This window comes from Thamnophis sirtalis, unplaced genomic scaffold (assembly GCF_051295495.1).
Source record: "Thamnophis sirtalis isolate CommonGarterSnake01/CBP01778 unplaced genomic scaffold, rThaSir2_p1.2 scaffold_1, whole genome shotgun sequence".
Classification (NCBI taxonomy): Eukaryota; Metazoa; Chordata; class Lepidosauria; order Squamata; family Natricidae; genus Thamnophis; species Thamnophis sirtalis.
This window is the reverse complement of record NW_028261381.1, coordinates 22304710-22320596: the sequence shown is the minus strand read 5'-3', so window position 1 is coordinate 22320596 and position 15887 is coordinate 22304710. Positions and strand designations below refer to the sequence as shown.

Genomic DNA, 15887 nt, shown 5'->3' with positions numbered 1-15887 from the left:
CAGCAACTAGCTCAGCCTGACCTCACCTCTTGCCTTTTTCCTTTTACATTTTTTTTCTTTTCATGATGACAGGCAAGAGCAGAGTTGAAATCCTCTCTGAAACAGCTGGAAAAGGTACGTGTGGGTCGGAGGGAGGGGGAGGAATTCAAACTTTATCCTCAAGTGTAGATCCCTCCCCAAGTGTAGTTTGATTGCAGGCAGAGCCACATTGATGAAACTATATAAGCCCAGCTTCACCGATTACAAGTTTGAAAAGGCATCGTGGCTCCACCTGCAATCAAAGGCTTAGATCGGCTCTGGCTTCTCTGCCTCTTCTCTCACTCCAGCCTGCAAGCGCATGTGTCTGTTTGAGAGAGGGGGGAGGGAGGGAGGAAGGAGGGGGAGGGAGGGAGAAGAAAAAGAATGAAGGAAACTTTTTCGCAAAGGAGAAAAACAAATGCTGGCGCTTTAAATCGGAACTGAGCATGCCTGGCTTTGGAATTCTGAGAGTTGAAGTCCACAAGTCTAAAAAAATTTGAAACTCACCACTATGTCAGTGCCTCACCAGCCATAAACCTCACCGCACGTCACTGATATGAACAACTGGGTAATTTACCTGTTTCACTACTAAATGGTTGCATTACAGATATTTAACATTTAAAGGCTATATTTTTCTTCTTCTTTTAATGAAATTTTTGTTCTGTTTATCTCAGGGCACATTGGTCTGCCCTCTAAGTCAGAGGAATGGTTAGAATCTCCAGTTACACAAGTAGAAACTGAGGGAGTTACTATATAAATTATTTCAAGTTTAACATATTTGACATTTTAATTGCTAGAAAGGCAAAACAGACTGGTTTTGAGAAAACTGAAAACCTTATTTATCTCATATATTGGAATGTTTGTTGTGAATGCACAACTGCAGGCTCAGATTCCCACAGACCACGGATGTTAACTTGATTGCGTTACATGATGTATCACAATGTTTTTTGCCTTTGTGGAGCTGGGGTGTGGGCTACATGTGATGTATCCGGCCTGTGGGCCGCCAGTTTGACACCCCTGCCATAGACGGCTATTGTGCCAATTTAGATATCTCCATCCATATCTTGTTGAAGGAGAAATGCTTTAATTGTCATTCAGGTTATAATATTTTTGTTTGTTTTCAAAATTGAAACAGAATCTGCTGAATATTGAGGCTGAGGAATGAAGGCTTCTACATTGTTCTTCAGAACTCAGACTAAAGTTTGTAATTTTCAAGAAAAAAAGAAGTATAAGACACTGAATCAGATAAAATATCATTTTTGGAAGAGGATTATATTTCTGAAGGAACAGATCACAAGGCTAAGGTGGAATTTACATTAGAACTTCGTTATTTGTTTCCCTCTTGATGTTTATATTTCCTTTCTTTTTTTGTGTAAACTATACTGAGTGTATTCTTGTTTAAAATATACTGAGTATATTTATCTACATGTATCTTCATTGGTGCAGGACTAATATTCCTTTTTTAAAATCTTAATGACTTGGAGTAGGAAGTTCCTCTCCCAACACTTTTTAAAAAATTATCAATTATAAAAAAAAATTGATGAAGGAATTACAAGGAAAGGAGGAGTCAGAATATTATTTAGTTTGGGAAAAATGGTACAAATGGTTAGACAATAGAAAAGAAATTGGGAAATGTAAAATTAAGGTATAGTAGAAGAATTAGGATATAGCGATAAGATAGGGGGTAGGAAAGGTAAGTTAAGATATACTAACGTAAGAAAAGTATATACAATACAAGGTAGGCAATATGATAGTCTGATAAAAAAAGGCTAAATATAAATAATTAAGGAAAAGTACATGAAAAGGAGTAAGAAACAAGGTGACCACAAATGGAAAATTGGAATGTATAGGAGGGGAAACAATAACTGTAAAGGTTTACTGATATGTAACTGCTGTATGATGGAACATTTAGTTCCTGTGTTGTTTTAAGTTACGTGTTTGTTTTTGTTGATGTCTTTAAGTGTTTAAAATAATTTTTTTTTAAAAAAAATTATCAATTTTTAGGGGAAAGTACACCACATCCCTGCCAGACAGATGGTAGCAGACACAACTATCAAGGGAGTTTTCCAAAGCAGGAGGCAGGGCTAGGACAAGAAAACCCAGGGGACTTCTGAGAAGGAAGGTTCGAGGCCTCCAGAGTTCAGGCTCACAGGCTCAGCCATTCCTTTGACGAGAAGGAAATACTTACTATCAAAAACTGGGGCGCTCCTATCATTGGTAACAGCCTTCTTCAGCTTTTTTCCTTTGGTAATATCCGACAATAAAGCATTTCGTCCTGACTGCTCTGATCTATTCAAACTGGGCTTCTCTATGTTTGCCTGCCAAGTAAAAATACGAAATATTAGAACGAGGACAGAAGCAATGAAATCAGAATATTTCTTCCTAAACCATCACAGCTTCATGAGTTCCTATGGAGCTTTATTTTTAGCACATGCATGAAACATTTAGCTGGATCAGATTTTATACCCTTCAAATTACAAGGGCCAGGTTAAATGGAGTAACTTCCAAATTCTGATTGGTATCAACAGTGGTACCTAGTTTGCATACTCTCCATCAGCACAGCCTGAGGATGGAGAACATATGTCACATCTTGTTCAACAATTGCTAGCATTTGGGCCTTTTATGTACCTTATTTTTCGGAGTGTAAAACACGCCAAAATTTTGAAGAGATAATTTTTTTTTAAAAGGTTGTGCACTCTGCAGGCCTCCCAAACCCTCTGCACGTTTCATATTTTTTGTGAAAAATGGGGCATGCAGAGGGTTTGGGAGACCTGCAAAGTGCTCCTGGGGGCTGGGCCACCCCAAAACGAGCAAAGAATGGCCCGTTTTTCACAAAAATTGGCCCATATTTGCTCATTTTTGCCCTCTCCAGCCCCCAGGAATACTTTGCAGATCTCCCAAACCCTCTGCATGCCCCATTTTTATGAAGGGGGCATAGTTTCGGGAGGCCAAAAATGCTGTATTCAGTGTATAAGACACTCCCAGATTTTCACCCCCCTTTTTGGGGGGGAAAGGTGCGTCTTATAATTCGAAAAATACTATATATTAGTAAGACATCTTTAAAACTACCATCTCATTCCACAAACCCATACAGCCTTGAATCATAGTTACTAATTTCAAGTAGTATCAATTTAAAACTAAAGACATATTTGAGTCAAGTTAACTCGAAAAAGACTTCGAACCATTTTTCTCGGTAGCAAGTAATACAGAAGAAATTTGGCAAGCTTCACCCCTGCCCCCTCAAAAAAACCAGTATTGAAATATGTTTATTTTTCTCTGCTTAAATATCTTACCATCACACAGCCAAATGTGTCATTTCAGAATGCATGTTTGGAGTGAGGTTTGCATGTATGTGTGTATGAAAAATGATACAAAGAGAGGTTACACCGGTAATTTATTTCCAAAAAAGCATTTCAAGAAAAATTGGTAAAGTAAATGGTTTGATTAAAAAAAAAGATGGATGAATACACAGTAAAAGATAAAGAAAAATGATATTTAAGGATTCCTTCCAGCGGATACTTTTTAGCATCATGGTTGCTAGGGCAGCATCTGATCAGAATGGGACAACATGCTGCAGCCAACTCACCACGACCAATTGACCACGGCTAACTCACCATGGCCAACTTGCCATGGTCAACTCTCCGCCAGGCAACTCACCGCAGAAAAATTCAACAATCCAATTTAATTATTTAAAATAATTTAAAAATTATTTTAATTTTTGTCATTCACATTTCATTTTGTCCTTCCTTTGACATCCTTTCTTTAATTATTATATTATAATAATTATTAGAATATACATGTATGTGTATTAGAATATACAATTTCTTTGATATTAATGTAACTCTTGTTCCATGGCAAATTGTCCTGCAGAGAATTGGCGAGTTGTCCCATGATGAGTTGACTGTGAAGAGTTGTTCTAGACCTGCATCTGATGGTAGGATCACTGGCATAAGCTAAGCTTGGCATCATCCATCAACATATTCAGCCTGGGACAACGATTTACACACACCAGATTTTTTGTCTTTCGGAAGGTTATAGAGATGTATGCAACTATGAGAAAGTTGCATTGTACACTACATTACAAAAATGAGTCAGCTTAAAGAATGAAATATTTTGCACAAATATGTAGATGAATGTGGGCTGATGTATGTGGTACAGGGGAATACAGGGGAATAAACTGAATATTTAACCAATGGCTCAACCCTGAGCAGTGTGAAAGACAAGGCTGAGCCATTTCCCCTGGTACATTAATTAATATAATGGCTAAATGTACATGCGTGTTCATGGTGATATTAGACCTGTGTGAGTTGGGGACATGGATGTATATCCATTTTGTATGGAGATGATGCTGTGTAGCTGATTAAGAACTCAAATGATTAGCAGCAAACATTAATAGATCCTATGAAGCAAAAAAAGAAATGGTGTGTGGTGTGTCTAAAAACGAATGTATTAAAGGTTAAACCAGTTGTCTTTAACCATAAACATGGTAAAGGAAAGTCATGTTGGGAATGAACTAATGACATCCTCTAAAAGGGGAAGGTAAGAAAAATAACAAAAGGCAATACATGAATGGGTACAGGGACATGGTGAAAAGAAGGACAGAAATATGTGGAGGGATATAATGAAATATACTGATGTAAACTAGATTTAATTAGATTTCCTTTTCTTTCCTTTTATATCATGCCTTCAAGTTGCTTGGCTTATGATTTCTTACTCTTTTTCTGTGCTTTGGTATATAGCAGGGATGTGAAACTCAAGGTCTGTGGGCCAGATTTGGCCTGTGGGGCACTTAAATCTGGCCTGAAGGGCCGCCCTGAAAACAGCAAAGGACTAGGTCACTGTGCCTTTGCCAGCAAAAATGGAGCCCAGGGAGACTGCACGCAGCTCTGTTTTAGCTAGCATAGGATTGCAGGAGGCTATCACGGCCAAAAACAGAGCCTCGAGGAGCGAAGTTGAGCTGGCCATGCCCCCCACTCCCGAGGTCAAACACAATCCTGATGTGGCCCTCAATGAAATTTGAATTTGACACCCCTGGTGTATAAGTATAACATTGCTTTCCAGAATGAGAATATCTCTAGACTGATTAGTATTTATGAATGAGAAGTTCAGCTAATTAACTAATTAAATATCTATGTGGCCTCTAAAGATACAATTGTATATAAGAAGGGCAGCTATATCAATGTTATAAACTTACTAACAAACAAACAAGAATGTAGCAAAAATAAGCCCAGCCCAGTTATACATCCATCTATGAATGTCTAGGGACTTAAATGAAAGCAGACATTCAAATTTGAATACAAATAAGCCTGTGAGGAAAATAGACTTTTAGAAAATTGCTAATTTGGAAAGACAAGTTTGCACAGACTTGTTTTCTATAAGCTAACACTTTTAGATTAGTGGATAATCTCATAGGATTTCCTGGCTTTATTTGTAGAGGAGCAAAATTGTTGATTACAATACTTTTTATTAAAACCACTTGAAGTTTCTTCATCTGCCAGTTCAAACAGCTGTGTGGCTATTTCCAATTTTTCAAACTTGCAACCTATGTTTAAAATCTGCTGTGTACTGCTAGAAAATGTAAACTATATTTTCTTAACAGAAATATCAGCCCATAATAAAATTTAACATAAACATACGAAAACATTTGCAAGGGTAAGATGAAACAGCTTAAATTTTCTCAAATGTTGTAAAAGCTGACTCATGTTTGTTCAAAATTTAACTTAAAAAGTGTATTTTACCCCTACCACCAACTCCCATCCCCGGTGTAAATCTTGCGAATGTTCTTGCATTTTGTTGTTATGTTAAATTTCTATTATATTTACACAATAGCAGTGTGTCAATATCTCAGGGGTTGCCACAAAGAAGAGAGAGTCAGCGTATTCTCCAAAACTCCTGAAGGCAGGACAAGGAGCAATGGATGGAAGCTAATCAAGGAAAGAAGCAACCTAGAACTAAGGAGAAATTTCCTGACATTAAAACCATTATCAGAGGAACAACTTGCCTCCAGAAGTTTTGGATGCTTAAACACTGGAGGTTTTTAAGAAGAGATTGGACAGCCACTTGTCTGAAATGGTAAAGGCCAGGGGTGTCAAACTCAAGGCCCGCGGTCCGCATCCGGCCCGTTTTTGGCCTGTAGAGTGCTGCGGGAGGCCATGGAGGGCAAAAACAAGGTGCAGGGGACTGTGCGCAGCCCCCCCCATTTTGGCTGGTAAAGTGCTTCCCTCCCCCGTGCCCCATTTTGGCTAGCAGGGTGCCGCAGGAGGCGTTCATCCCATCCCCCCCTCTCCACAGCCATCACCTTCCCGCCAGCTCGTGGAGGAGAACTACAATGCTAATTTGGCCCTAGAAGAATCCAGTTCGACACCCTTAGTATAGAGCTTCCTGTCTGAGCAGGAGGTTGGACTACAGTGCAATTGATTACATGCCCCGTTGTGGATTATTTTGTAAATCAGTAATCGTTCACTCTAACAACCCTTTACATGCTCTGAGTATTGTAAATATACCCCCCAGACAAAAGAGGTTGTGGATGCCTGACTGAGTACATTTTACAAACCTAGCCAATTGTTGAACAAGTTCAGCAAAACATGCTTATGCAAATCAGGGTATCCAGTTTCATGGGTAAACAGTTAAATGAGAATGGAGAAGTAGTGGGTGAATTTATCGAATGTGTTCACTCCTCCAAAACATACTCAAGATGTTTAGTGACTATCTTAAACGCTGCTCCAGAGAGACATGGAACTTATTACAGAGGTGCTGAATCTATCTCTATGGGAAACACTGAGTCGGTCTCAATTCCATACCTCCTCTTTGTTAACTTCCATAAATGTAGAATTTTAGTTAACTCGGGAGTAGTAGGAGATATTTTTGATTCTTTTCCAAAGCAAACGCCAGTTGAGTGCCATTGTAATTCATCCTGTATATATGATTTATTTTAATCATTACATGGCTGAGCACTTCTGCTAAGCCAGGCTTTTCCCCCAACAAAGCTTTGTTGAGGAATCTTAGTAGCCTGATTTGCCTATCGTATTTGTTTAACAAACAAAGCATTCCATTGCAATAGTGGCAAATATCCATTCCATGTCATGATGTATGAACCCGGTTAGGAATAATCTAAGGTATACATCATAGTAGTACATCACATCTTTTTAATTCTATTTTTTATCAGTATGTCCTTTGATATAAATCCACAATAGAAGATCTAGTTAAGTTCCCTGAGAATATAGATAGAGATAGATAGCGAGAAAATTTATACTACCGGTTCTGTGGACATGGCTTGGCAGGCATGGCATGGCTTGGTGGGCATGGCAGGAGAAGGATACTGTAAAATCTCCATTTCCTCCACACTCCAGGGGAAGGTTACCGCAAAATCCCCATTTCCTCCTGATCAGCAGGGACTCAGGAGGCAGAAAATAGATGGGCAGGGCCAGCCAGAGGTGGTATTTACTGGTTCTCCGAACTACTCAAAATTTCCGCTACTGATTCTCCAGAACTGATCAGAACCTGTTGAATACCACCTCTGTAATATTGCCTCCAAAGTTGTAGTTGCTCCAACAATGGCGTTTTTAAAGAAATTGGACAACCATTTGTCTGAAATGGTAGGGTTTCCCGCTTGAGCAGAGGATTGGATTAGAAGACTTCCAAGGTCCCTTCCAACTCTGTTATTCTGTTACTTCGATATGCACAATAGTTTAAACCTTAATAGTGTTATTTATCTTAGCACGTTTTTCAGAAAGCACAGAAAAAACCCCAAAATCTAAAAGAGAATTATATGAAAAATAACAAAAAAAACTGCCAACTGAACAAACAACAAAGCCAACAAAAAGGGAACATTTGTCTGTCTGTTTATCTATCATCTAGTCTAAAACATGCTTTATTTTCACAAGACAAGCTAGGATGATCAGGTTTCCTCTCTCTTCCATTAAAATTTAATTTTTTTAAAAAAAATTGCAACTTACCTGCGAAAATGTTGGTGGAGGAGGCGGAGCGGGAGGAGGTGGGACAGGCATTTTCTAGATGTCAATCTCACCTTTGTTGCAATTAAACCTGTTAGGGGAATACAAATAACATATGGTTACAAACTAAGCCATATTTTGTCTAGTGGTTAAAGCACCAGGTTAGAAAGCAGGAAAGTGTGAGTTCTAGTCCCACCTTAAACATGAAAGCAGGCAGGGTGAATTTACACCAGTCACTCTCTCTCAACCCAGCCCATTTCACAGGGTTGTTGTGGGGAAAATAGGAGGAGGAAGAAGTATCAAGTATGTTTGCCGCCTTGCATTATTTATAAAAATAACGGTGGGATAAAAATCGATCAAAAATGTTATTCATGGGCAACTATTATAGCCCCCCTTTCTCCATTATAAACCATTATTTCTGGTTTTAGAGAGAAAAAGATCTTGCTTGACTGAAAATCCAGTCAATCTATTTTTGTTTTCAATTCAAAGAAATAGGATGTTATGGAACAGAGAAAGCTAAGATGAGATAAAGGCACAGACATCTTTCCATGTCAGCGTTTCAAGGAGCAAGTTTCTAGGTCATCTATCCTATTTGGACCAAGATATCTACTATGGCATTGCCAGGGGAGAGATCCACATTCAAAAATCTCCACTTAGCTATGGTGCTCATGAAGATCAGTCTCAAATTCTCAGTCTAATCTACTTCACAAGTTTATCATAAAAGATAAAATTCAGAAAAAAGGGGGAACAAAAAGATAAGAACCGTCCAAAACTCCTATGTGCTATGGAATCAAGGAAGTAAACCAAAAACAAGTTTAAAGGCAATTTCATTATTTCTATTATTCCTTCACCAGCATGTTTAACAACTGGATGACCTAACTTTCAGCACTAACAGCTAGGTAGTTACCCCCCCCCCCAAAAAAAAAAAAGATCAGGGCACCTCAGACATAACAACGTTTTAGAAAGATGAGATTTTGGAATGAAGACACATGAGAGTTCATATTTAGTCTTTTATTATAATAATGGCTTAATGGTAGCATGTTTTTTGTAATCACTGTTTTCATGGTTTTAACTGCACAGGATTTGTGAGATAGGCAGCATATACATATGATAAATGATATTCCAAAACAATCAGATGTATCTTCTTGGGAAATGGATGGAAGATATACATGCATTAAATATTTCCAACACTGAATATTGAGGAACAGGCTGTAGCTTATTCCCATCGCTTCAAAAAAAAATTGTAAGTTGCAGAGATTAAGTAAATTTGATCTATAACTTGAAAAGTAGAAAGTTTGGTGCGAGGGTTGTAAAGAAAACATGGCCCAGATCAGTAATGGGTTCCAGATCCTGTCACAACTGGTACGCTGCGACAGGGCTGGGAGTCTTCGTCAGGCACGTGCACTGCACACCCATGCGCACACCACCACCCAGCGACACTCAGCTGCACTCAAGACACTCAGACACTCAAAGGTCGCGCAGGCACCATATGCTCTGCGCACATGCGCAATTGGCCCATTTGCATCAAAAAGCAGTAAGGAACATGGGCGGGTGGGTGGACCAAACGAGCCACCATTCCAATATGGTGGCCGCTACTCCAAGCTACCACCGGTATGCCTGTACCCGACTGTACCGCCCGGAACCCACCACTGGCTCAAATCAGTGTTTCTGAACCTCAACAACTTTAAGATTTGTGGACTTCAATTCCAAGAATTCTCCATGCTAGCTGAGGAATTCTGGGAGTTGAAGTCCTCACATTTTAAAGATGCTGAGGTTCAGAAACACTTAGGTAATATTAAGCAGATCATCATCTTTTTGAGGGACTAGCCAAAAGGAACAAGTAAACAAGACTTTCAGTCTAACACCAGGATATTTTGAACTGTTATTGGAAATGAATCATTTCTCTTGCCTGCATCTTGTAGCTGTTCTATACATTATTCTTATGTCTAAAAGCGGCATGGAGTTTTCAGGTTCTAAAAAATTATCTGAATAGAAATGAATGATGGGTGTGGTGTGGAATGCCATATATCAACCCTGTCATCCTACTACTAAGATTTCATCAGCAATTTAATTAATACAAAATGTAATGTTATCTAACTCAGATATGTTCTACATTCTCTCTTTCCTAAAGTCAAATCAACCCAAAAGCTTGATTTACAATATTACTATGGTTTGCTCTGCAGTCACATTTTCCTATGCTAAAACACTTCCATCAATTAGTATCCCGCTGAAGTTGTCAGTATTTTAGCATTATACGCAATCAATCTTCCCTGTAGGAAAAGAAGCTGTTTTTTTCAGCAACCATTTTATGTCTAAATGTGAAAACTGCAAAGTCTAAAGTTAAATCTCTTTCACTTCCTGTTAATAGAAAAAATAGTTCTTGCATCAAACCACAATTTTCTTATTTAACTACAAGTTTCAGGGTGTTTTTCTTTCTTTCCATAGCTGCAATGTTTTGTTGAATTCATATCCTACAGCCAACAAATCTTGAGAAAATGTTTATAGCCATTCAAATATAAGTATTTTTTGTTATTCTGAGGTGGTAGCGGATTATATAATGCAGTAAGCAGAAGCGTATCAGACTGATTGTGCTTAGAATTCCTATGAGGATTAGACAAACCATATTTAATTTTCTTAAGACTCATTTTAAATACATAAGGCATTTTAATGAATCTTAAAAATTCATCACGTACCAGTAGTTTCGAGTACAAGCTTCTGTAGACCACCCAAATGTTCATTTAGTATTTTGTTTAATGTAGAAGGTATTTTGAAAACATAAATAGTATTAAGCATAATGTAATTTATATTGACCAGGTATCCAGATCTCCCTAGCTTTGACAAGTTCTATTTCTCAAATCAGACAATTTATATAAATTATGTCACTAGGTTTAGTTTATTGCATGTCACTTGTGTGATTACATAATGATGCAAATGATGTCAATTGATCCAAATAATATACATTCACATTTAACAAACACCTCCTTCCCTCAAATAGCCTGTTACTGAATATGAAATTTCACAGTACTGTTTTTAAATTGCAACACACTGAAAACGTGGAGGAAAAATTACAGTCTTTGTCGCCAAAGCTTCCCTTTCCTTGGATGTTTGGTTGTTATAAGTAAACTGGCAGCAATCTTTAGATATGTAGCATAACTAAAACACACACAAAATTTTAAAATAATATAAAGCAACATAATCAGAAGAACATGCCTTATTTTTTTTAAAAAGCATTCATGGTAGGCCCAAGGCCTGTCACAACAGAATTGCAACCTCAGATTTCTATGTAAAATTAGTAAAAGAAAAGCTAAAGGTAGCCCTTGTTTAGTAACAATAATTGGAACTGGAAATTTGGTCATAAATCAAAGCAATTATTAAGTGAAACCATAACTCTGCGCTTATGTTGTTATCCAGCTTTCCCTTTGCTTTACAAATCAGAGCTGAAAAAGTCACAATTGCACGGATTAGTTGTAAAATTACTTTTTCGTCACCACTTAATTGCAAATAATCACTAAATGAGGCACTTGTTAAACAAGAACTACTTGTATAGGCAGTTTCACAGGTGCCTATAAGATCAACAATTATGTTGTATTGAAAATCTCAACTTAATTATTTAAGACCAAACTTTTCAAATATTCTGACCTAGGTCAGTTGGATGACCAAACATTCAGATGTCCATTAGATGACAGCAAAGATTACCCAAACAATTCTTAACTCTTTGTCACCATCACGGATTGTATGCATTTTGCAGTAAGGTAAGGTAGCCCACAAACCTCTTTTTAGCATACTTACAAATCCCTTTGCAATTCCTTTGCAATGAGGACTATGATCCCTGACCCAGAATTACAGGGTATGTAGATGACATGTACCCAATAGGCTATTTTAAACCGGTCACTTAAAAAAAAAAGCTTAAATTTAGACAAAAGACAGAAGTGGAGACCTCACTGCAGTTATTCATTTCCTGAACGATTAGCCTCTAAATGGAAAAAGAGAAATATTGACAAGGGTAATAGAAAATTTGGAAGGGAGAAGAGGAGAAATGGGGATTAAATCAGTAGTTTAAGACAGGTAGTCTTCATCTTATGATCACAACTGAGCCCAAAATGTATGTTGTTAAGTGAGAAATTTGTTAAGTGAGTTTGCTCCATTTTATGACTTTTCTCTCCTCATTTGTTAAATGAATCACTGCAGTTGTTAAATAAGTCACACAGTTGTTAAGTGAATCTGGCTTCCTCATTGGCATTGCTTGTCAGAAGGTCGCAAAAGGAGATCACATGACTCCAGGACACTGCAACCCTCATAAATATGAACCAGTTGCCAAGCCTCTGCATGTAAATCACGTGACCATGGGGATTCTGAAAAGGTCATAAGTGTGAAAAATGGTCATACGTCACCTTTTTCAGTGCTGTTGTAACTTTGAACTGTCACTAAATGAACTGTTGTAAGTCAAGAACTACCTGTATTCTCCTAAAGGCTCACATTTTTGGTCCCAGGCATAACAAATTGAAAAGCAAGCTTGTAGGACCAACTGAAGCTGAGCAGTATGCAAATACTCACACTCGGAAAGAAAGAAAACAATAACATTGAACATTGAAGTGCCAGATTTATTTAAAGGACATAAGCAAGTGTGTTGTCTCTTTAAAAAGGGGAAATTGGTAAAATAAGCAATTAAAAAACAACAGGAAAAAACAGGTTGGGGATGCATTTTTGAAAATTAGGATAATCTGGAGATATGATGATTCAGAACAAGATGAAAAAAGGCAACATGGGGTAATTCATACAGAAAACCATCACAGCTTCCATCACATGGTCCTGCCTGGCAGAGATGGTTGACCACGTAGTTAATATGGCCAGCCTTGACTTTTACTGTATAATCCACTTAAATGTCACTACTTCAGTCTGTTAGGCATAACATTATTTGTTTCATAAACCTTGGTCAAGACAAACAACAGCTTTGTGTAATGTGTGAAGTCACCCATGTACCTACAATCTGCCTCTCTTTCTCCCTCTCTATTCCTAATCTTGGTTTGTATAAGAATAATGCATAGGACAAAGGGAGAATAAAAAGGCAAAAATTTAAAGATATGTGTTATATACCCACGCCAACAATTAGGAACAAGAGATGTAGAAGAAGTAAAACAAGCATGCTATATATCAAGAAACATTATCCTTTCCTTAACCTCTTGAAATCTTTCCTAAAGAAATCTGTTTAAAGTTGTCATTAGCATTAATATTATTGTCAGAAAACAGAGTATTATTAAACAACAAAGTTACCTGTTTTCATGGAAAATCAAAACAACCAGCAATAATGAGGGTGATGGGGCATGCAATTTACATTTAGGATACCAATACAACTATTATTGTTATCATCAAGAGCAGAGGTTTCCAAACTTGATAACCATAAGACTTGTAGACTTCAACTCCCAGAATTTCTCAAGCTGGCTGGGGAATTGTGGATGTAGAAGTTAAAAAGTCATAAAACTGCCAAGTTTGGAGAATCCTAATCAAGAGCATACTTAGTCCCATTGCAAAAAAAGAAAAAAAGGTTCTGCTACCATAGCAGTGAACCAAAACAGACTAAAACTTTTCCAACTGTGAACATATCTGTACTGGGGACATCAAATTAAAATACACATTTCTATTCTATATGGTACAGGACTTCATATTTCTAAAGAGAGCATTCATGTCACCCCATCAGATGACTTTCAGATAATCCAGCAATATGCTTAAAGAACCCCACTGGTTCCAAATAATTTCTATTGTAGTTCATCAACTGCCTCATCCAACATTTTTTAAAATATATTTTGGGGGCACAGGGATGGTACTGAGTATTTGATCTCAATGGGATGGTACTGAATATTTGTGACCATGGGTTTGTTTTCTAGTAAACAGCTGTTTGTAAATGCCCATACCGACTGTGGTAGTTGTATGAGTAAAATGTGATGTTCTCGACATTTCAAATGTGACGACCTCTTCCCTCCCAAATTTGCTTACCTCTCTCGCTTAATACAAATATATTAGAAAGTAGGAAAAGGACATTCAACTCCTCACACACACACACAGACACACACACACACACACACAAAATATTGTTCTGCCAAATACAGTAAAGTGAAATTTGTTGCAGATTAAATAAATCACTTGTGCTTATCTTTCCAAAAGCAAAGTATCTTACCTCTACTTTGGGTACGCAAGTCTTAACTACAAAAATGTGTCAACAGTCTAATAGTCATTTATTTACAGAGGTCCTTTGAAGTCTTTGTCTCAGAAACTCCCTAATCCATTTGGTTGCTAAACTCAATCACTGGGTTTTATTTTCTTTTCAGTTTCTGGATCCCAGTCTTTTATAAGTTAAAGAGAATGAAGAGAGTGAGAAAAATAATATATATATTTTTGAACCGTCTTGTAAAGCCAGGTGATTGCTCATCTCTGCCCCATTTCTCCTGGGATATCCTTCCATTTCTCCATCTTTCACAACTAACTTGCTTTGCAGATCTTTTTTTCCCCTGATTTTGTTTACTCCTGCTAGGATTATCTGTTGCACATTTCTCCTTCTTCTGGTGATCTCCTTTCCAATTCCACTGCCTTCTTTCCTTGAGACTCTTCAGTGCCCTTCTCTCCTTTGATGCATGAACAAGCACCTCCAATCCTTACCAGCCCACATACACCAAATGAAACTACTGTGTCTGACAAATCTCTTTATCAGTCTTAGATAAGATAGATATGCTTGCTGACAGATATCCTAACTAAACCAAGAACTTTCTAGCTGCCTACCTGACACCTCTTTTATATAGATTAAAATCGAACCTTGAGGGGGGAAAATGCAAAACTTAATCATGGGTAGGGGTGATGTGATTTTGTTGATGTTGTTAGTTGCAAAGTGGTGTCTGACTCATCATGACCTCATCGACAACGTTCCTCCAGGCCTTCCTGTCCTCTACCATCCTCTTGAGTCCATTTAAACTCACGCCTACTGCTTCGGTGACTCCATCCAGCCACTTCATTCTCTGTCTTCTTCTTTTGCCCTCGATCGTTCCCAGCATGAGGCTCTTCTCCAGTGAGTCCTTCCTTTTCATTAGGTGGCCAAAGTATTTGAGTTTCATCTTCAGGATCTGGCCTTCTAAAGGGCAGTCAGAGACAGTACCCCATGGACAGTACCAAAAGGTGACGTGATAGCCATCTTCAAATATTTGAAGGGCGGTCATAGGAAAGAAGGAATCTATTTCCCAAAGTTCCCAAGGACAGGACAAGAAGCAATGGGCGGAAGCTAGTCAGTGAGAGATCCAACCTAAAATTAAGGAGAAAATTCCTGAAAATGAGAACAATTAATCAATGGAACAGCTTGCTTCCTGAAGTAGTGGGTGCTCCATCACTGGTGGTTTTCAAGAAAAGATTGGATAATCATTTGTTTCGGATGGAATTAGGATTCCTGTCTTAGGGAAGGGATTGGACTAGAAGACTCCAAGGTCCCTTCCAGCCCTATGATTCTATGGCAGGTCATCTTGTCACAGAATTGAATAAACATTGAAGCAGAAGCATTAAAATATACTTATTCATGGTCAAAAAACAAAACCACGTTCCAATTCCCCATCCAGATCCTCAGGAAAATGAGAACAAAATCTTAGACTCATTCATATGTTATATAGCCCACCTTACTTTCACTGCTCTTCTATGTCCCTCAACCTTAAATCCCTTTCTAATTCCCTGGAATATAAGGAGGAAGAGAAGGTACAGCATAACTTGCAAGATTCTGTTCTTATAGCCAACCTCAATAAAAGCCTCTTAGCCTTTCTGTTGAGTTGGTTTCCTGTTCTGGTCTATCTAGAAAGTCTGACACCCACCTCTCTGTATCAATAATACACTCAGTTTAATCTCTGAGGATTCCATCTGGTGATCTCTGATATTATTTTGGCTGTTTGG

At 38.0% G+C, this 15887-nt stretch overlaps 1 protein-coding gene across 1 annotated transcript in view; it reads right to left on the bottom strand.

The window, feature by feature from the left end:
- Positions 1-15887, bottom strand: part of WIPF1 (WAS/WASL interacting protein family member 1) — a 69704-nt gene that overhangs the window by 16462 nt on the left and 37355 nt on the right. Inside the window, exons 2-3 of the mRNA XM_087708865.1 lie at positions 7974-8061; positions 2207-2336 (exon numbers count right to left, since the gene is read on the bottom strand). Coding sequence (XP_087564991.1) covers positions 2207-2336; positions 7974-8024 — 181 coding nt within the window. The 5' untranslated portion in view covers positions 8025-8061. The remainder of the gene's footprint in view (positions 1-2206; positions 2337-7973; positions 8062-15887) is intronic.